This window comes from Rhinopithecus bieti, unplaced genomic scaffold, assembly GCF_001698545.2.
Source record: "Rhinopithecus bieti isolate Rb0 unplaced genomic scaffold, ASM169854v2 scaffold_24392, whole genome shotgun sequence".
Taxonomy (NCBI): Eukaryota; Metazoa; Chordata; class Mammalia; order Primates; family Cercopithecidae; genus Rhinopithecus; species Rhinopithecus bieti.
Window position 1 is genome coordinate 927,390 of NW_016812542.1, and position 22,886 is coordinate 950,275.

Here is a 22,886-nt window from a genome sequence, read left to right on the forward strand (position 1 = left end):
AATGTTCATTTTTAGAAGTTAGATAGAAGAGATTAGATATCAACTCCCTAAAAATATTTGCTTTTATATTGTATGTGCTTACACTGTTTATTCTTAGAGCTAGGAAGTATGTTTGACTTAGAATGTTATTCAATTCTGTGTCATTTCGGTGGCCATTTGAGTTACATAGAGTTTAATCTATTTGTAAGTGAAAACTCCTTAATGTAGAATATTTAGGTTTCATATTATTGAACTTGGGACTTGAGTTTAAATATTAGTTCTGTTTCTTATAGTATAAATAAGCTATGGGAAGTTTCTTTACTAATTTGGACCTGTTCGCTCATCTGCAAAAATGATGACGCTAACAGTACCTACCTCATCCTGATGCTATGATTAAGGGAGAAAATTCATGTGAACGCTCAGCACAGTGGCTGAAATGTAGTGAGCCATATACTACCACTAGTAGTAGTTATCGAGAAAAATGTAAGTAATTAAAACGGAAACTCCTCTTTTGGTACTTTAAATGGTGAGTCCTATAGAATTGTGCAAGCACATGATAGTTTGCTATTTTCACTTCAGTTAACTTCTGTGATGTCTTTGTTACATTGTTTAGTTTACAGGATTTTTTGTAACATGAAAAATTACTACCTTACATATTAACTCAACAGTCCATAAAAAATGAAAGTACCAAGATTATCTGACAGGAAATAAGGTATCACAAATGCTGCACGTCTGTAAAACAAGTAACATTTTAAAAGTAATATTCCTTTGGCACCAACAAAACCCAATGCTTGGCATTTATCTAAGACAGAACTAAGGAAATGTTAAAGATCTAAGCAAATCCTGAAGGCTCAAACAGACTTGTATTTTATCAAAACTTTGAACATACATACACATATATTTGTTTATACATCTATCACATATAATATTATTTTACAGGTAGTTGTGTTTTTGTCGTTTTCCTCCCTGGACTGAACTCCTTGACAACATAGATAAGGTATTACTTATTTTTATTCCCACTGTACTCTACATATAGTAGAATGTTTCAGTACTTTCTTGTTTCTACCATCAAGTTCTCTTGGACAATTTTTTCTTGTTCAAACTCAGGTTATTTTGGGCAGAAATGCTACTTGTCCCCCAAAACTCATATTTATGCTTCCCTTCCACAGTTTAGAGCTGTGACTGGCTAGTGAACGCCCAAATGAAGAATACATTTCCCATCACCTCCATCCCCTGGTGTCTGGGCCTGGACAATGTGAGTAGTTATTGCTAGTGGAGTGGGTGGCAAATTGATGTGTGTCACTTCCAGTCCTAGGCCTTTAAGAACTGTGTGTGCCTTAAGCACACATTCCTTCTTCTTCTGCCACTAAATGCAGACAAGAGAAAAGCCAAGAGATTACAGTTTCAGAATGAAAAATACTATTAATTGAATCCCTATATGGAGAAGATTAGCTGCCCACCTTGGAACACCACTTTGAACTGTTTCATGAGGGAAGAAATAAGCTCCTGCTATGTTTGAGTCGTTATAAATTTGAGGATCTAATTGTTCCAGCAGATAGCATTAGCACTCATTAACAGTACTTAGAGAAATAGGATCTTCCATTAAAATAGAATTATATCTTTGGGAGATAACTTTGGTTTTACATGCACATTTTGTTTCTTCCTGCATGCAGGGTAGAAAATGAATTTGTAAGTAGGAAGAATAAAGGTGCTCTACTAAACAAGTTAGCAGATAAGCTTTCATAACCTCAATTCACGTGTTCAGAAATCATCATACTCCTTTACTTTCCACAACTCAAATTAATTCTAACCCTCTTCCCAGGAAATTTATTCTCTATGTCAGAGTTGTGAAAAGACCTAAGAGTCTTAGGTAGCCCCAAAGCATCAGCAAATATTTTGTGGTTATTCATTCAACTCAGTAACTGACTGTAGTACACTTCTGCCTATGGGTTAGAGTATTAGCCTCATGGAATGTATGATTTTCTGAAAGCAACAAAAATTAATCAAATAATCCCCCAATTAATCTGACAAATGCCATAAAGAAGATGAAAAAAAAAAATCCTAGGAGACCCATGGTAGGGTATTTGTTCTAATGAGAGAAGTACAAAGAGGACTTCTTGGGGACTGGAACAACTGAGCTCATACGTGAAGGGCTGGAAGAATATTGCTAGGTGATTATGGGTGGTGGGGCAGAGTTTTTAAGGTGAAGAGGGCACTAAACAGAGAATCAATTACCTTCCTAAGACCATGGTAAAAAGCAGGGTCTAAGCCAACACTTGTGTGACTGGGATGAGGAGCCTAGAAAGATGGTGAAAGTTGGGGCTTCATTGCGAGTTCAGCATTGATGCAGAGTCTTTGAGGTCCTCTTAGGCATTTTTCTTTTAATCCTAGATTCGATGGGATAGGGGTACGGTAGACACTATATGATTTTATTCAGAAAAGACTTCTTAGGATGAAGGATGGATAATGGATTGTCTAGTGAGAAATAATATTAGAGGAAATATGGGCAAAACTGTTAAGAGGCTGTTTCAGTTGTTTATTTGAGATGTTAGTAACTTGGACTAAGATAGTGATGGTGTAAACAGGAAGAAGTTCATAAACTTAAGATACATTTAGAAAGTAACTTGAAGAGTTATTAGTGATAAATTGGAAGAAGTAAGTTTCAAAAATGATACAGAGTCATGAAAAGAGAGTTGAAATAGCTGCAAGAACCTACCTAACTCAGCATACTGGCTGCTGCTTTGGAGAATAAAATGGGTAAGAAAACCTCCTTATTACATTGCATTTTGTCAACCCAGAGACAGACTCAAGATTTTGTTGAACGAAAGCCAGCATAATCAGAATTTGTATGATAAAAACTTTAGACAAATCAGAGTAGAGAATGAATCTTTTTAATGTGTTTATTGGCTAAAGCAATATATAATGACTTTCAGATATCAAGAGTGTGATTGTTGAGACTTTGCAAAGATTGAAGTTCTAGGAATACATTATATCAAAATTACACATTCTTACTTGTGTTTGGCTCTTGTTCTATTTAGTTCAGCCTTATTTACCTTTCTTTTCTTTTTGAGACAGATTCTCCTTCTGTTGCCCAAGCTAGAGTGAAGTGGCATGATGAATCTTGGCTCACTGCAACCTCTACCTCCTGGGTTCAAGTGATTCTCATGCCTTGGCCTCCCCAGTAGTTAGGATTACAGGCATGTGTCACCACACCTGGATATTTTTTTTGTATTTTTAGTAGAGACAGAGTTTCGCCGTGTTACCCAGGCTGGTCTTGAACTCCTAAGCTCAGGCATTCCACCTGCCTAGGCCTCCCAAAGTGCTAGGATTGCAGGCGCGAATCACCATGACCGGCCAGTTTTATTTACTTTAGATTAGTAGGGTTCAATCCATAAGTAACCTGTCACTGTTTACTTCGTGACTCTGTTACAAACTTGGAACATCAGTACATCTATGTTCTTTCAATTTTGAGATTCGCTTTAGCTTTTTCAAAGAAGCTCTGTGTGGGTGTGTGTGTGTGTGTGTGTGATAATTTTCTATTGGAATTAATTACAAGATGAATGCAGAAATTTTAATTTGAAAGTACACCCTTTGCAACATTGATAACACTGTCCACTGATTATTTATTGATGTTATGTTGCTGTTCCACAGTGTATTGAAACCACTGTGTGATTCAGAGATGGACTTCTATAATTCTTTTTTGTGTGTGAAAAAAAAAAATACACAGACCATTATATTTTTAAGTAAGAAACCACTACAAAATATGGCTTCACATCAAATTGATGACAAAGAGTATGTGAGTTGTATGACAAGTGATGAAAAACTGCACATGAAGGTAAACAAATTAATGCAGGTGAGCAGAACACCAGCTGGGTAGACATGGTGTGAGAAAAACATCACTGACAGCAGAGATACAATGAAGTATGCATGATGTTTTGTTTTTAATTTCTATTATGTTGAAAAGGCAATAATACTATCTTAGCATTGTTGTGAAATCTAAATTAGTTAATTAAGCAAGCATTCGATAAATGGTTTAAACACACTAGGTTATAATTAAGCATATATAATAGACCATGGACAGATTTATGACATCTATTTTATACTGTTATATTTTCCAACATTATATATCCTCATAGAATTTGGAAGCTATTTTAAACTCTCTACTATACTTGCCCCATGCTGTCTTTATGCATCAAGGTACGCAAATGGCAGAACCCAGACAGGAAAGTCATTGCCAAGAGTCAATGCAGAAAGAGATGCAGAGACAGAGAGAGGCAGAGGTTTCAGCAACCTGAAGCCATCAGAGGAATCAACAAATGTTATACATGGCTTGTAACACTGAATGTGAGACCTGAAGTAAAACAAACACATCTCAGCTTAGACCTCATGGAACAAGAAAAATATGAAATCCACAGAAGGCCACTCCAGGGTGGAATACTGCCTTTATGTGTGAAAAGTTACAAGACTTTCTCATTAAGATGGATTTGGAAACTGGTCTCAGAGTTCATTACCTATGCTTTGTAGTTCTTTGTATTTATTACTGGTTTATTAAGCAGTCTGGATTCAATCAGGTATAAATATTAAACATCATATGTTATCTTGCCACTGGTCAGCTATGCTTCTGTATTTCATTGATTCTAAGATGCACATTTTATAAAACATATTTTAGTGTTGCTGAAGCCAGGATGCATCTTGAAACCAACAGTGCCTTTAAGTTAATAAAACTAAGAATATTTAATTTCCTCTTTCCATCTTTTAACAATATATATGGCAGGTCCCTCAACTTCCTAGTAACTTTTGAATAAAAACAACCCGAAGTTCATTTCAGACCAGTTGAACACTTTACTTTCATATCTAGTTTAACTCTTTCACCTCCTCTTTGTCTTTAGCACCCATCAGGACTTTGCCTGGGACATTTGCAGAAGGGAACACATATTTCTTTTCTACTTACCTTTGTCTGTATTTGCAGTTTACACAAAGGCAGAGAGATATGTTTTATCAAGTACTACATATTTCTTTTCTCAATGCCTAAATTTTCAAAATACAAAATGGCAGAATGCAAAAATGTTTCCTGGTCAGGTCCTAGAGGAACACTTCTCCCTCCCTATACTTCTTCTGCTGGGGTTAGAAAGAGGAATAGGATGTATGCTATGTTGGTGTATATTTGATTATAACAAAGTGTGTTCACTTTATACCATTTATTGAATGTTTGCGTAATTAATATGCTTAATTCTCATGGCAACACTTAAAAGTATTATTATCTCCATATTAGAGAGATGAGATCATTGCTGGAACTAGGATTTTACAAGTTTCTTGGCTACCAGGAAGAATAGTTTCTTAAAACATCATGTTTAAGAACTACAGTGTTGGCATTGATCACTGATACATAGGTATATATGCACTGCGTGTATCTAAAATGACCAGGAAAGTTAAGGTTCTAGTGAGAAAAACTTTCAAAGCAGCACCACCTCCCACCTTGGTCAATTTGCCAGTGGTAAGACTTGTCTTTGTCTGTATTTGCATTTTACACAAAGACAGTACCACATATTTCTTTCCTCAATGCCTAAACTAAATTTTCTTTTCTTAGACAGAGTCTAACTCTGTTGCCCAGGCTGGAATGCAGTGGCATGGTCTTGGCTCACTGCAACCTCCACCTCCTGGGTCCAAGTGATTCTTATGCCTTAGTCTCCTGAGTAGCTGGGATTATGGGGGCACACCACCACACCCGGCTAATTTTTGTAGTTTTAGTAGAGACAGGGTTTCACCATGTTGGCCAGGCTGGTCTCGTACTCCCAACTTCAAGTGATCTGCCTGCCTTGGCCTCCCAAAGTGCTGGGATTACAGGCATGAGCCACCACGCCCAGCCCTCAAAGCCTAAATTTTCGAAAGACAAAATGACGGATTGCAAAAAACGTATTTCTAGATCAAATCTTAGAGATGTAGAAGTATTCTCTCCTTTGTGTCCCTGTATTTTAATTCATTGATAAGTATATCAATTGTGTTATAAGAATTGTGTATACAATTTTGTAACTGCTAGAGTTAAGTAATTTGGTAATTTATTTAACTGGTAAACACTCCTACTGTCATCATTCTTTGCCTGTGCAACAGCATAAGCTTCTCCACCGTTCTCCCAATTCTTACTCTTGCCAACCCCCAATATGTTGACCACTCCGCAGCTTCATGTGTAAATCTTATCATTCATTCTTCCATTTATTCATTTAACATATATCACATATGGTAACCATTATATTAAGTACTGCGTAGGCCTCATGGTCTATCATCTGGAACAGTGTTCTCCGACTTTTTTGGCACCAGAGACCAGTTTCATGGAAGACAATTTTTTCACGGACTGGGGTCAGGGGATAGTTTTCAGATGAAACCACCCCACCTCAGATCATCAGGCATTAGTTAGACTCTCATAAGGGGCATGCAACATAGTTTCCTTTCATGTGCAGTTCAGAACAGGGTTTGCACTCCTAAGAGAATCTAATGCCACCGCTGATCTGACAGGAGGTGGAGTTCAGGTGGTAATGCTCACTGGCCTGCATCTCACCTCCTACTGTGTGGCCTGGTTCCTAATAGGCCACAGAAGGGTACCAGTCCACAGCCCTGGGATTGGAGAACCCTGATCTAGAGGACAGGCTTGTGCCCTTGTGGGGGAGGTGGATATGAATATACAAATATATCCCAGAACTTGGAGAAAACAAACAAGGTTCTGAGATAGAAAGTAACTTAGAGAGGCTTCTTCTATGTAGGATGGTCAGGGAAACTCCATTGAGGAAGTGACATTTATGCTGTTACCAGAAGGAAGTTATGTAGAGTGATTGGTGGGGGTGGAACCAGAAGAGCATCTTGGGAAGAATAAAGAGCTAAAGCCCTGAAATAGAAAAGAGCATGACATTTCTAGGAACAGAAAAAAATCAGTGTGACTAGAGCATAGTGTGAACCAGGTGGAAGTGTATTAAATGGGTGGAGAAATAATACAGAGGTTAGATTTTTATTAAACATGCAAATAAGAAAAATACTGATAGACTTTAAGTAAGGACTTATCCCAACTTGATTTGTATGGACAGAGATCGATTTGATTTCTCTTTAGAGGAAATACTAAAGGAAGATAAGATGGAAGCTTGGAAGTTAGTTAAAAGCCTGAGCAGTGATGATGGTTTGATTCTAAGTGGTACAATTGGAAACAGACACAAGATAGATAGTGGAGAGAGAATGAATGGGATTTGTTAATGATTTAATAGTTGTGACAGAAAAGGAGAAATACAAAATAAAAATTAAGCTGCTGTTACAAGTTACTGTGTATATACTGGTGCATTTACAGATATAAATACGATTGAGATTTGGGATGGGTTTAAAGAAAGGATGGATCAAGACTTCTATGTTCTGTTGAGTTGGCTATGAGACAATCTGGTGGACTAGTTAAAAACGTGGTAGTAAAATGTGAATCTAGAGATCTCAAATATATAATAGATCTGGCTGCAAATACAAATTCGTGAGTCGTTCCCATGAAGGAGCTCATGCAGAAAGAGAGAGGTGGGTACAGGATTGAGCTTGTAATGTATCTTAGTAGTACTTAAAACTTAGGTAGGGACTGGGCAAGGTAGCCCACACGTCCGTAATCCCAGCACTTTGGGAGGCTGAGGCAGGTGGATTGCTTGAGTCCAGGAGTTCGAGACCAGCCTGGGCAAAATGTCAAAACTCCATTACTACAAAAAATTGAGCTGGGCGTGGTGGTGTACGCCTAGAGTCCCAGCTACTCAGAAGGCTGAGGCGGGAGGATCGCTTGAGCATTGAAGGTAGAAACTGCAGTGAACCCTGATCACGCCACTGCACTCCAGCGTGGTTGACAGAGCGAGACCCTGGAAAAAAAAAAAGTCGCCTAAGCACAGTGGCTATGTGATACAGTATGTGTATATGTGTATATATGTATATGTGTATATGTGTATACAGTATGTGCATACTGTATGTGATACAGTAGAAATTTCCCCAGATGCCCTGTGGAAAGACCAGCTGCTACCCAGAGTCTTTCCTGGATGTCCTGCTTAGTGTAGTAGAACATCAAGCGCAGCCCAACTCTGTCTCCTAACAAGCTGCTAGGGCCTTACCTCTTGCCTACCCACCTGACAGCCTGGACCTCAGGCTATCAAACCTCTGGGTTGCCATTGTCTCCATTCTGTGCCATCAGAATTGTATATACATTTATCTGCTGATTTCTCTGTATTTCAAGCTCTATGTCTTTACGCCTTTATAATATACAATATAGATTTTATTACTTAAAATTCTAATATTTCCTATAGACACTAAACTCAATTTTAACACAATAAATATGTTAAAACATTATATACGTGTTGGATTAACACATAATGCAATTCATTTGTTGCTAATCTATCTTGGATTCCCTGGGTAGAATCTGCCTTCTCACATGTCTGAAATGGAAATGAATCTCCTAACTTTTTACTGTTTTTGTAAAGCCACAAAGCCCTTTTAAAATGCCTTTTTAAGGCTGCTAAACTTACATTGTTACAGAGTATATTTTACATACTTTTCTTCCTTTTAAAAGATCATATACACTTTTCTCCTGGCCTCTCATTTTGCCAAATATTCTGCCATAACAGTAAGCTAACAGAACACAAGTATTTGCTTAAAGATATTTAAAGCTAATCCCCAAAGAGTTTTCTGTTGCAAATGTATTTTAAGATGTAGGCTGAAGAGATGAGTATTCAAATCCATGAGTTCTGACGCTGATGTTTTATTAGGCCTACCCACATGAAAATTAGTGCTTACTTGCACAGCTATCTTATTTAAAGATACATTTGCAAAAAGAGAATAATTTCATTTTCACTGATTCGAAGGTCTATCTTTTAGAGTATTATAAACTTACATAGTACAAAAAGATTGGTAAAAAGGAAAGCAAAATGAAACTTGGAGACTTGGGTTCTAAATATAGCTTGCCTACATCCTAGCTGCGAGATCTTAGACAAATCAACTAACCTCTCTGAACATCACAGATAAAATGGGGAGCAATAACATTATCTAGCTCAAGGGTATTGTACAAATTATACAATGTATGTAAAGTGCAAAGCAGTTCTGGCACATGGTAAGCGCTCCATAAGTTAAATATAATAATAATCAAAGTAAAATAATATTCTTAACTACAATCTTATTGAAAAGTTATTACCTAGAGTTTAAGCTATGGGGTTATTTCCATTTGCACAAAGTGTGATAGAAATTTGGCTCTGTGGTTCCTAGCAGCCAATGTAAGAGTAAAACAAAAATGTTTGTAAATATCAAAAGATTTATTTACTTAAATATAAGAATCCTACAATAATCTTCCTAACTAGAGTTTGCAGAATTACCACAGGGGCTCTGTTTGTCTAAAAGTCCCCCAAGCATCATCTATTGTTCAAATAAATGAATTGCACGTGTGTATACTTTTATTTTTAAAGGCATATAAATGTTGTATTAATAACACCAATTCATTTAATTGTATTGTTGAATGTATACCTTTGCCAGTAAGTATTTTCCTAAAAGATGGACTTAACTAAGAACATCAGAATTATGAAGAGCATTGTGTATTAATTAGTTGCCTTATTTGTCAAAAGTTGAAAAGCATTGCTGAGAAAAGGAAACAGGTTAACTTTTGTTAAAGATATCTCTTGTTTTCACTGTCCTTTCCCTCTTCAGTAGCACCAAGAACATCCTAAGTCACAGAAACATTAGTTTTTGGAAGCAGGGTTTGCTGTAACTATAGTAGAAATGGCATTCTGATTCCACTCCTAGCTTCACAAGGATATCTGTGAAAGATTTGGGGCAAAACTGGTAAGCTGTCTGAAAGTGCTTTTGCATAAGAAATGGGTTTTACTGCTAAAACTGTCATATTGCTGAGTTTTGAATGCCCTAATGGTAAATGATACTGGGGTGCCAAAAATAACCACATTGGTAGTTTTTTCATTCATTTGGCCATCTTATTAAGTCAAATATTGATACTTTCTGCTAAGTCAGGTACTGTATCATCTTGTCAACCCCCATTTTGTTACACTCATGCTGAATCTGTTTCTCATCTCTTAAGTAAGAAAATTATTGATTATTTTGTAGGGATTTAATTTAAAAAAATCGTAATGGATACTGTAAAGGAGCAGTATTTGGATAGTTTAAAAACATCCTCCTTGATGGGAAAATCTTTTAAAAGGCTTTCTAACTTGGTGTAATTACTTGAATTAAGGAAGTGCAATGCCATTCTACTAACTTAGAACAACTTTTTTGACTTCCTGCAAAGAGGACCCTTACAGTATTTTTGGAGAAGTTAGTAAAACCGAATCTGACATCATCACCTAGCAGCTCATGCAGCTAGCAAGTGGTTTGTTCTTAGGGTAACAGAGGAGGAAATTGTTCCTCGTCTGATAAGACAACAGTGTAGAGTATGCATTTATTTATTTGCTTTTACATTTTTGATTCGTTTTACAGAGAAAACTTCTACAGAGATAACAATTATTTTGCCTTTCAGAAGGACGCATGCTGTTTCTTAGGGATACGGCTGACTTCCAGATATGACCATGTATTTGTGGCTTAAACTTTTGGCATTTGGCTTTGCCTTTCTGGACACAGAAGTATTTGTGACAGGTAAGTACAAGTATATTAATATTTTTTACATTATTTTTTTCTTTTTTGGAGGAATGTTTGAAATAGACATAAAAATATTTTAAATGTGTTGGTAACTGGAAGTGAGAAGCCTGCTGTAAACCGTCAAGATTGTTGTCTCAGGGAGACACAGGCTTGTTGTGTGACAGAATACATTGTTTCTGTTTAAAAAGACATAAATGTTCGAGGACAAAAAAAAAAAAATACAATTTTAAAAGAAAAGCATTGTCTATCTGTATCTTTATTTACAACTGTTCAAAGATATTACAAAAGCAACATTATTACTTAACCTCCAAAGTGACAATAGCACACATTTATAAAAGCCTGAGAATGTTTTTAATGATAAAATAAGTGAGGTTTTATTCTTTTAGCAAATTTGGTCTCTTAAAAAGTCATAAGACAGCTTTGGTTGTATGTAAGCCACTCCCAGACTTGAAGTTTGCTTCCTCAAATTTTGAGTTTAATTGACATATTTTATTGAATACTTGGGTATATAATAGTTCAAAAATATATTGAGGTATTTAGTAAAATATTAACCTTCTGCAATTTTTATCACGGAATGTATTTTAAATCAAGTTTTAGTTTCTTGTTAATAGTTTTAATACATTTTTGCTTTAGAAGTTCTTGTGGAGCCACCGCCCTTCCTGGGTGGTGGGTAAATGTTACAGCCTTGATGAGATAGAAATATTTAAACTCTTAAAATCATGCAAATGCTGTATTCCGTAGGAAAATGTAACTCGTTGGACTTCCAGTGCCTATTAAAGTTTGAAATCTTTGTACGTTTATCCTCTATTCAATGGATAGTTCTTGAGTGGTGTCAACATGAATCATGAGTACATTTCAATAGATTATAGAATGTAACTAATAATGAATATTTAATATTTCTCTTTATGATGTAGTATCTAAAAGGACATTGAAAATAAAACTTTGTAGAAATTCCAAAAAGTATAAAAAGTATTTTAAAACAAGTTGCTTATTACAATTCACTTTGAAGTCTTTTTTTGACTCTTACTGTTCTCCTTTCCTCTGAAAGTCAGGGAAGTAGCTATCTCTTGAGCATGTTACATTGTCAATTTCTATTTGGAGTAACCTAGGAGAGAGGAAAGAAAAACAACATAAGATAATTTTTTGTTTTGTGGCTGTTTTGCTTTTTATTGCAAAGATGAATTTTAAAAAATCTGTATAGATGCAGCATTTGTCTTAGTACAGAAAATGTTTATCAAGTTACCATCCCTTTAAAGCTTATCATAATAAAAAGTAAATTATAAAGAATAATAATTTCAGTGAAGTGATAATGTATATTATCACAAGTCAGAACATTTTCATTTAAAATTCCCACTCAGGAAATGTTGAAAAGCGTTTTTAAATGACCATAAAGAAATACTGAGACATTTTGTAAGCCAGAATATGTTTCTTCTCTCCATACTCATTTAGCTTCTATTATTTTCTTCAGGTCTAGCTCCATTGCTTTTTATTCCAGGCAAACTTCCCAACCTCCCAAATAGACCAAATATCCTATTATATGCTTCAATCAGAGTGTGAAATATTTCCTTTGTGCATAAAAGTTCAACTCATACTATTACAGGACTTTTTAAACCATAAGACACATCTTTGAATTTGTAATTGAAATAAGAATATAATGGGATCTAGAAACCTTTACATCAGCTTTGCTGAATAATTTATACCATAGCAAATAAATGGATATACATAGATTGATTTTGAAAAATCAAGTTTATCTTCAGTTGCTCACATAAATATTGAGAGCAAACATTTTTCTAAAAGACATTTGTAGACTCCCTGAGATATATGCTTTTTTGTGGAAAAACATATACAGATATACTCATTTCTACCTGCAAATATTGTTTATAATCCTTTCAAGTTGCAAGAAACATTTTGTGATTTGATGTATAATTTGGAAAATTCTCAATGCTTTAAATTATATATTTTTCTTTTTTAGCAACAAATGAGTTGGATTCTATGTTTCATTTTAACGTGTCAAAATTAGTTTAGTGCCTACAGGAAATAATAAACTTTTGGGGAGCAAATTTTATACTGTATGTTCTAAAGCATAAAGAAATAGAGCCAAATGTAGATAGCCATCAATGGTAACTCTATGCACAATTCAAATATTTTATTTAATCTCTAAAATGCACACATGGACAAGGCCAAAGTGAGTCTTTGGCAGTGCAACATCCAGGCAGGGTTCAGTTTTACTCAAGACTTCCTAATCCTCTTGCTCTGTGCCTCTTTGTGATGGCAACTGGAAACCAAACTTTGTTTAAGATTTCTAAATAATTTTAGGGGACAATGATGGTTTTAAGAATGCAGGTGAGGGTGAGTGTTCTCTGGTTCTAATAAAGTTGTAATGCCAGGCAGATCTAGTACACCATAGCATGGCAGTTAAGAGTATATGAGTTATGCTATGTGAGGTATATGATGAGTTTTATTATGAGTCATAGTAGTTAACACTCATTTCCTGGACATAATTCTTCATTTTCCATCTGTATTAAAATATATATCTCATGTTATAAACATGGACTGTGCCTTGTACATCACAGACATTCAATGAAAATTATTTAATTGAATTTGGTAAGCAGTCCTTTTAAGTTCTAAATACTGCATAATTTAGAGATTTGGGAATGTGAGTAGAATTACTTATTGATTTGAAAAAAATTCCCTACTAAAAACCTGCCTGTGACCCTTCCCATTGCTAGAATTTGAAATGTACTTTGTTACAGGAAAGGCTACAAGGGGTTAGGGCCTATATTATCTTTTTCTCTTTTGTTCTGTGTAACTAAGTATAGGGGCAGAGTAGTTAGCTTGAACTTAGTTCATATACATGAACATGTATTTCTTTATATATATGCACACACATAAACTAGTTATATATTTGTGGGTTATATATACTAGTTTATCTATCTATCTATCTATCTATCTATCTATCTATCTATCTATCCATCTATCTAACTATCTATCTATCATCCATGTTTGTGTATTTGGCGTTCCCATGAACTTCGGACGTTGGCCTGTGTTGTTCTTTTTTCTCCACTTGGTTACATATCATTGCCTACTACGTGTTGATTGCTCTGATTCTCCATCTCTAGATTCATCCCTCAGAAACATGGAACTTACTTCCTTTCCTAAATCCAGACATTGACATGTTCCCCAAGTCCTGAAATTTTGCTTTGTAATACTCTCTAATAACTTCTTGCTCTGACATCTCCATTACCGTCTTCTTAATTCGTGGCTTTATTATTTCTCACCTGCAAAATTGTAGTTTTTTTTAATCAGTCTGAAGTCTCATCCTTTTTTTTTTTTTAACGTAATCTGCAGATTAAAAAATAAAATAAAAGCAAAGGGATACTGATTTCTTCTCATTGCCTTTGGTATAAATTCTAATCTTTTTTTTGCCAGAGAAACTGATTCCACTAATGATCTGGGGCCTAGGCCTGGAGCTGGGAGGGGATTTTTTTTTTTTTCTTCTTTCTTTCTTTTTCTTCTGTAATTGATCAAAAGGAAACAAACAGGAGGTAGTTTTAACACCCACCTCTATACTTTCTCAAGGTGTTTAAGACTCTGGGCAAATCTTACCTCTTCTATTACATTCTCTTATGTCACTTTTGCCACAAAATATCTCCACTGAATTGCATACTTTTTATCACCTTTTCTTGGCATTTTTCAAGTCATTTCAATTTGTTGTTGTAATGATGATTGATGATGATGATGACATGTGAATGAGTGGATTTACTGACATTGTAACCCACATGAAATCAGGTATAGGAGTCACAAAAGGCATAAACACATAGTTCCCATATCTGATTTATCACCAGGCACTGAATAAATCATGGATTTTAAAACAATAAAACTGCAGATTATAGTGATAAAGGAAAGGAAAATTTTCAAAGAGGAAAGTCAAAAAGAGGGAGAATATGAGATTAAAAAAATTAACCAGAGGCAAAGTGGGAGGATGAAGGTAGCAGGACTATTTTGTCCAGATTAAATAAATTGATTTTAGATCTAGATGTTTACAGGCTGGACTTCTTGTTTTTGTTTTGTTTTGTTTTTTCTTTGCTCCCTTCTTTACTCTTGTTATCTCACTTCTTGTCTGGAAAGATCCTCCTGACTTCCTAAAAGTTCATAGTTTGAGAATGTTGTTCCTAAATTGTCTTTGATCTGCTCTTTGGACATTCTAGGTAATGTAATTTGGAGGGCCAATTTTATTCTTCAGATACACATACCCGTAGAAAGAAAAGCAGCAAATGGGAGGGAAATACAAATCTAGCAGAGTGATAACACAAACAGATCAGGTCCAGTCCTGGCAATTACTGGTTTGAGCACTGATGCTAGTGCTCTGGGATTGCTTGCAAGGGCAGATGGAATATGGTGCACCCTAGGTGTTGCATTATTTGCACACCAAAAGCTTGTAGAGAGCTGGGAATAATTTCTTTTCAGATTGTGTAGTGATGAATGTCAATCTGAGTAGGTAAGGGGCACAGATTTGTACTGAGGTTGGTTCATTCTCTTGGCAAATATACAGTGTTCACAAAGACAAGGTTTCATCTTCAGACCATGTGTGTATATGTCAGCTTCGTGCAGAGAGAGAAATTTTTGATTAACGCTGAACTTTGATATTTTTTTCTAGACATCGTATAGGTTTATGTAGTTATTTACATAGGAAACAATTAGAGTGGAAATTTAACATATCTTCAGTTTAAAATTAATTTCAATCTAGTCTAAATATCTTTGTAAGTACTAGACACCCAACCCCATAGCAGTGGCCTAATACCAAAGGGTTAGTGCTATGACTTTTGCATACATAAAGACAGCACTTTTTAGGGTATGATACACAGAAAAAAAATATGGCAAGACTTTAGCAATATGGTGTGATGTCTATTTCTATGTAATATCCAAATACACAGGAATAAAAATTATAGTAATCACTGGATTTTGTGTACACGGCTTTAACCAATATTTAGATTAGAAAATATCTAATTATTGCCTAAAATATTTAATTTTCATTCCTGTTTGTATGTCAGTGTGCTACTTCAATATCAGTCTGTTAAAAGAGTCTAGGAATGACTACTATAAGCAGAGAATTGTATGTTCAGGAATCACAACAAAAACAAGAACAAATAGAGAAACAAAAGCTTTCCTACTCTTTCATCCAGGACAAGAATAAATATACATAAAGTCAATATTAGGGAAGTCAACAAGCATCGTCTATATCCGTTCATAGTAACTTCAATTGATTCATTTCTTAAAAGATAATCAGAAAAAATATCGGTTTTTATTAGAGTCTTTAGTAGAGACCAAACTTAAACAAATATATTATATGGTGCTTAACTCTATAGCATTTAAAGATTCAACGTTTATTTCCTCTAAAAATGAGTCAAGTGTCTGAAAGGAAAAAGCCACCTAACTGAAACTTCAGTTTCTACTATACAGGGTATTTATTACAAAACTGTAATTACAATGCAATGATACTGAAGTATAAATGATCATCATTCATATATTTAAGAAAATAATCAAATTTGAGTACCTGGAAGAAAACCATCCACCCTCCAAAATAGGGATCTGCTAATGCAGGAGGAGAAGGCAAAAGCTGAGGGTAACTCAGGTAGCACACTCATATGTATCAGGATATGAACAACTGGTATAGCGAACTTAATAGAAATCACTGATAGACAAGAAGACATTCTCTGCATTTTAAATTAAAATAAAATTTGTCCTGCATTTAAGACAATAGTTTACAGAAACCTATATAAATAACAATGATGCTAAGAGACAATATCAAAATGATAATATGATGGCAATACAGTGTGGCCACTATATTTTAAACACATCTACTTGATGAAAAATGCAATAATTTATTGATTAAAAAATATTAAGCATAATATAAAAGGAGGCAGAAACCACTCCAAGCTGGGAAACATCATGGCATTTGTAGTGAGAAATATTTTGAAAATCTGACTCTATGAATCACATGATTTTGAGCTAAATCAATTTTCATCCTTGAGACCCAGTTTCCTCATCTATAAAGTGTTATAAGCATTAAAAGCAATAACATTTGTGAAAATGCTTTGAAACTATGAGATACTTGGAGAAGTTGTAAATTTTTTCATGTGAGCCCATGAAATCAGAGCACATAGCCCTTTAGCATAAACATGATTCCAAATGATATATCTTCCTTTGAGACACTGTGAGGAGATAAAGGGATAGTTTAAGGTTAAGTGATAGAGGAATAAAGCCTTATAAGCCTTTGAATTCTTTTAACTTTGCATTCTTTATTTCAGGGATTTTTCAGGCTTCTCCAGTCTGCAGTCTAAATAGTTTGTAAATCCACAGCCTTCTACTTTGCCAGGGATTTCTTATTGTAAAAATAGCCCGAAGTCTCAGCTGCCTTCAATCCTTACTGTGTCCATATCCACCATTACCAGGATAATCTCTGTAAAAGGCAGAATTCACCTTTGTCCATCCCTCTTTCAGTGTCTCCTGTGGGTAGAAAATATACTGAACCCATGATTTGATACCAAGTATGTTTTGACTCAACTTTTATGAAAATAAATATTTTATTATAATATAACAACATTTATGAGTTTTCCTTGAAGATAAATTTTGGAGGAAAAAAACTCCATTAGACCAATTTAATTCCCTGATTATTATATATATATTCCCTAGTTAAATCCTTGACAGTTTTTCCATTTTAATTTTAATTTTACTGAACTTACATTTAGCAGCATCGCTTTCATTTAATTTTTACAATAACTATTAGATTCATGAATCCATTTTACCCATGTCAAATTCTACTGAACATAGCTTATGCTTTTGGGAATTTTCCTTTGTGGTTATTACTTTTCTAAATGCAATTCTTTTCAAACAATACAAATCTAAATTTTCCAAAACCATTTAAATTCTTCTCTTTGGCCATAAATATTTTATGTGTGTAGTTTGGCTACTGCTAGTTTAGCTTTTTAATTGGTTTTGTGTCTCAATGCTACAAAAATATGATTTATGTAATTTTCATTTTGTCAAACTGATTGGACAGTATTAACCGTTCTCAATTTTTTGTTGTGTTGAAATTTCTATGAGTGACATTAATGTGGAGATTGACAGCTCTTAGAGCTAGATTCATTTTGAAATTTTAAGACACTTTGGGTCAATGGAAACTTTAGAAACACTTTTAAGACTGCTCAATAGTCTAGAATTATTATGTTTTAACTATCATTCATTTGTATAATATTCCTTTTATTAGCTTTCACACTTAATACCAACTTCTTATTCATTATTGGAGCAAAAGTAAAAGAAGAATCAATGTGATAAATTTAACATCTTCTCAATGTAAAATGATGTATGGGGAAAGTGTCAAATCATCCTACATTGGACTTTGTGCATTCAGGAAAAATAAAAGCAATTAGCATTGCACACATATATTTAATTGAATCTCTTCAGATTTATCTAGCTTTATCTCTAACCACTTTGTGACTCTTTTTGTAACTTGCATTTTTCTAAAAATGTGACCTTGTTTAATCTTCCAGCTGTTGGCCATACTGTTTTTCCTTCTCTCCACATCTTTTTTTCAATATGGCAAATTATAAATTCTATTCAAAATTTACTTCAAAGAGCACCTCCTCTGGATAGCCCACACCCCACTTGTATAACCCTTGCTCTTCAGCCCCTTTCACACCTGCATAGGTGTTCTTCTGCCATGATGATTCTTTGAATAATTCTCTTGGAGTTCTCTTCACTGGGCTCTCTTGCAGCAACTGGTGAGCTCATGTAGGCTATAATTGGGTCTCTGCTTATTTGCCAGTGCCTGCAGGTCCTCAGTACTTGTTTGCTGAAAAAATGAATGAATGGTCTGTCAGCTTAACTAAACTGTGTATGTAGAAGGCACTTAATGATTCTTAAAAACAATTTTGATTCTATCCTTTTATTGTTTTTTATGGGAATTATTTATGGTAAAATTTTCTACATAATAGAAAATTCGGAAAATGTCAAGAAATAGAAGGAAAAAGAAAATTGCTTAGAGCCCTTGCTAACAAATTGTTTTTCTTCCTCTATCTTTTGATCACATGCTGTGTATGAAATTTCATGTTCTATTTTTTTCCCAAGTAAACCTGATTGTTTTAGACAATTTGAAAAATATAGAAATGAATAAATAGGCAAATAAGAATTTCAGGTTTCCAGTTCTCAAGATCTAAAAACTTTCTGAGTATTTCATCTGACTAGGACAACTAGATCTATTCAGTCATTTATTAACTTATTGGTTCATTTGATAAACAACTATTTTGTGAGTGTTTTCCATGTACTGTGGGCTGAGGATACCATATCCCATGAAGGCTGTATTCTCTTAGTATCAGTGACTTCTTGGAGATGGTGCTTTAAATCTTCCAAAATCTTCATCAACACCCCAAAACTTCCTCCTCAAAGTAATAATATACTTTGCTACAGATAATTATTGGTGTTATAAATGTTTTATAAATTATAAATTTAAAAATCACTATTTTAAGATTATATATAATATATTAAGTAAAACTTATATTCTTACAAGACTACCTCCAGGTCCCTGTTACAACTAGATTTTCTTTGCAGACTTTTAAATTATAGAAGTTCTGGTGCTGCCACTGAGATGCGTAGATTATTATTAGATATTCAATAAATAAAGTTGGTAGATGTGAAGAGGTACTAGACAATAGTCCTATTTTGTTTTGGTTTGTTTGTTTTGTAATTTATTCTGAAAATAAAATGTTTATGTGGAGAGAAAAGGGAAAATGTACTGAAATACACAGCACACAAACAAATTCTTACTTTTTTTTTGTAGTCTTTCTAATTTTCCAAGGTCACCAGCTAATAGCAAATGAGAGTTGTAGGGAGTGGGGTGAAGGCTGGGGTCTTAATTGGGGTCTATCTGATTCTAGATAGATCTGATTCTAGATTTTCCGCTCAGTTAATCAATCTTCTTAGTGGTCAGTTTAATAATCAGGAATTTAAGACATGACTGTGTGATGATGGGCAAATCACAGCAGGACTGAATGGGAGCTGGTAGTTTCTCAGAGGTTGTTCGTGTGACATATGCATGTAAGTTAATTCACCTGATTTAGCTACTTACATGAACCATTGTGTACTGAACCGCTTCTGTGTCTTTAGCAAGATCAAATTCACATACTATTGCATGACTTTTATAAAAAGCAAAAAGACATCTTTGATTAATTTGTCTTCACCTTGAATGCTGATGTGATGTGTTACAATCATCCTGAAAAGGAGGCTAACAAAGGACAGGACTGAGTCTGTCTTGAGGTGAGTGATATGATGGAAAGAATGGATTTTCCCCACCCAACTCATTTTGATATTACATAAAGTGAAAACATTAAATAATTCACCAAAGTATCTAGATTTTTTTTTTGTTTTGAAGTGCAAGGGAAGTAACTTGACCTTTGTTAAATACTTTGATCATGGAAAACACATAAGGTTCTCATCTTATTCCAGGAAGTGTAGACACTAGATAATTTTCTTATAGTCATCCAAAAAGCATATTAAATGAACCAGGTAAACCCATCCTACACTTATGTATTCCAGAGACAAGTTGGCTAAACTTTAGGGAGGCTAAAACAAAACAAAACAAAATATTGTTTGGTTCATGTGATAAATGTGGATTCCAATCAGATAATTTAGGCCGCATATTCTATTTTGACTTCTTAGACTTAGATTTCCAAATAGTCTGGTTTATAAAATAAGATTTTAACTTATGCTTACTAAACTCTATGTATTTCTACTTTCCAACGACCCATGTTCTTATTTTCTGAATTTACTTATTCATGCTTTAGGTATGATAAAGGTATGTAATGGCTAAGGAAACATAAATGAAGCATAAGACATCAGTTAAGAGTTTTGACTGAAAGGAAGTGGTGATATGAAGGAAAAAGATAAACCAAAGAAAAAGGAAAAGGTCAGGGAGCTGATACAAGTAACTTGAAGAAATGTTAGTGTAAATGTCGAATTCAGACAATCACTACTTTTAAAGTACTTTAAAGAAGTCAGTCTTTGAAATCTTGCCCAGATTCCATTCCAATTTCATCACTGGAGACTTACAATGATGAAAAATTGGGGAAAAATTACCTTCCAAAGCCTCAGTTTCCTTGTCTGTAAAACGGAAATAATAACAAGAGATATTAAATGAGATGATTCACTCATTGATTCATCAGTTGTTTATAGAGCCCCTGCTGAGATAAAAACTGTTTTAAGTGCTGACACAGTGGTAAGTAAAGCAGAAAGTGTACCTACTTTTATGAAACTGACTTTCTAGCAGTGAGAGATAGCAAGAAAACAAACAACAAATTGAGATAACTTCAGTTGTATATAAAAGCTGTGAAGAAAATTAAGTAGTGTAATATGGTAGAGACAGGCCTGAGCTGGATTTAGGGGTGAATGCACCTTCAGACAGAGTGATTGGGGAAGATCTTTATGAAGAAGAGTCATTGAGCTGCTTGTTGACTGGCAAGAATATGGGGATCCATGTGAGGGAGACTGGCAGGAGAAAAGGTTCTATGGCAAAACCAAACAAATTGGTGGGCTCAAGGCACAGAAAGGTCAAGCACTTGTAGTGTGGTGAGTAAGAACTGAGCAGGTTGTGGTGATGCTAGAAAGATAAGCAGAAGGCAGGTCCCATAGGACCTTGATGGAAATGGAAAGAACTTGAATTTTACCTGAGATATGAAGGGAAGGAGTCATTTTAAATTCTTAAGTACAGAATATCCTAATCTTCTTTCTGTGTTGAAGAGATCACTTTGACTGCTATGAAGAGAATAGATTGGAAGTAAGGCAAAGCCTGGAACCAGTGATGAGGAGACTGAATGGGAGGACAGAGAAAGGGGATGGTGATCTGGACCAAGTGTTGGCAGCACAGGTAGAAAGAAAGGAAAGATTGACATAGAATTAAGAGAAGTGGCTGCATGGAAAAGACAAAGACATTTTAGAGAATGACTTTTTTCCCCCCATGAGCACTGGGAAGGGAAAGAGCCAAATTAGGGGGTTGGCAATCCAATGTTACGTTTGGGCTGTTATTGATGTCTGATTTTCATTAGATGGTAGAGATGTCAAGAAATCCATTGGAGATAAGAGGCTGAGGCCCATTCAGTAGGTCTCAAGTGGAGACATAAATATAGGAGTCATTGTGTTCAGATGGAACTTAAAACTAAAGGACTGCATGTGACAGTGTAAATAAACATCTAGAGATGAGCAGATGACTGGTTTCTGAGCTTTGGGAAACTTCGTATTTGGAAGAGACACAAGGAGGAGCTAGGAAAAGATAGTGAGAAGAGGTAGCCAGTGAAAAAAAGTGGAACTATACTTTGCTTTGAATGTTGAAAAGGGTTGGCATTGTAGTGAGAATTCAGTAAATTCCACATAAAAATCTGAATTTATGTCGCCTCTTGAAAGGTTTATTGTGAACACGCTATTGGTAAATATCTCTATTAAATTTAATATTTTTACAAAAGTAATGATTAAGGAATTTATAATAATATTTGGAAGAATTAAATGTCTTTACCTATATATCCCTTGCTAGCTTAACAATTAGAAAAAGAAAGAGGTACAACTTAATTTGTTTTAATAAAAGCTACAGAATCTATTGAGAGACGAATGAATTAGAAATTTAAGTGAAAATTTGATGCAAAGGTAATGCTCTGTTGAACCATTTTGTGGCTTATGTTTTGTTTTGATACATATTTTAAAATATTGTTTAAGACAATACTTGGACAGATTGTGTGTGTGTGTGTGAATTGGTTAAATAACTGGTTTATTTTAAAATTGAAGTTAAACCTTCCATTTATTTGAGAAATTTAAAAAGTAATTGTTATCAATGTGGCAGATATTAGGTGGAATCTAATATCATGAAAATTAAACCACACATAAATAGAGATAAATCCTTTTGTCGGTGTATGTATATCTCTGTGTGTAATTTTGATCTCAGGCTTGGCAGGTTTCTTTAAAATATTTTTTTTTAGAGCTGCTTACTTTTGTACTTACCGGTAGTTAGCTAATAAGAAAAAGTTAGCTAATAAAAAATAGGGCTTACTCTGTGCCAGGCACTTCTGTTAACATTTTATAAATGTTATCTCATTTAACAAGCTCATGTCGTTGTATAGTCTAGCTTATACTTGTCCTTAACATAAGCAAATTTGTTAATTTGTGTTTCCTGATATTTATCATAAAATGTACTGGTTGTCATATCTTTTTTTGTGTGTGCTTTTTGTTTTTTTTTTTTT

The 22,886-nt window shown here is 34.6% G+C and overlaps 1 protein-coding gene across 1 annotated transcript in view; it reads left to right on the forward strand.

The window, feature by feature from the left end:
* Positions 1 to 10,304: 10,304 nt before the first annotated feature.
* The window catches only part of PTPRC (protein tyrosine phosphatase receptor type C), a 123,284-nt gene continuing 110,702 nt past the window's right edge, over positions 10,305 to 22,886 (forward strand). Inside the window, exons 1-2 of the mRNA XM_017896544.1 lie at positions 10,305 to 10,403; positions 10,490 to 10,609. Of these exons, the coding sequence (XP_017752033.1) occupies positions 10,533 to 10,609 (77 nt within the window). The 5' untranslated portion in view covers positions 10,305 to 10,403; positions 10,490 to 10,532. The remainder of the gene's footprint in view (positions 10,404 to 10,489; positions 10,610 to 22,886) is intronic.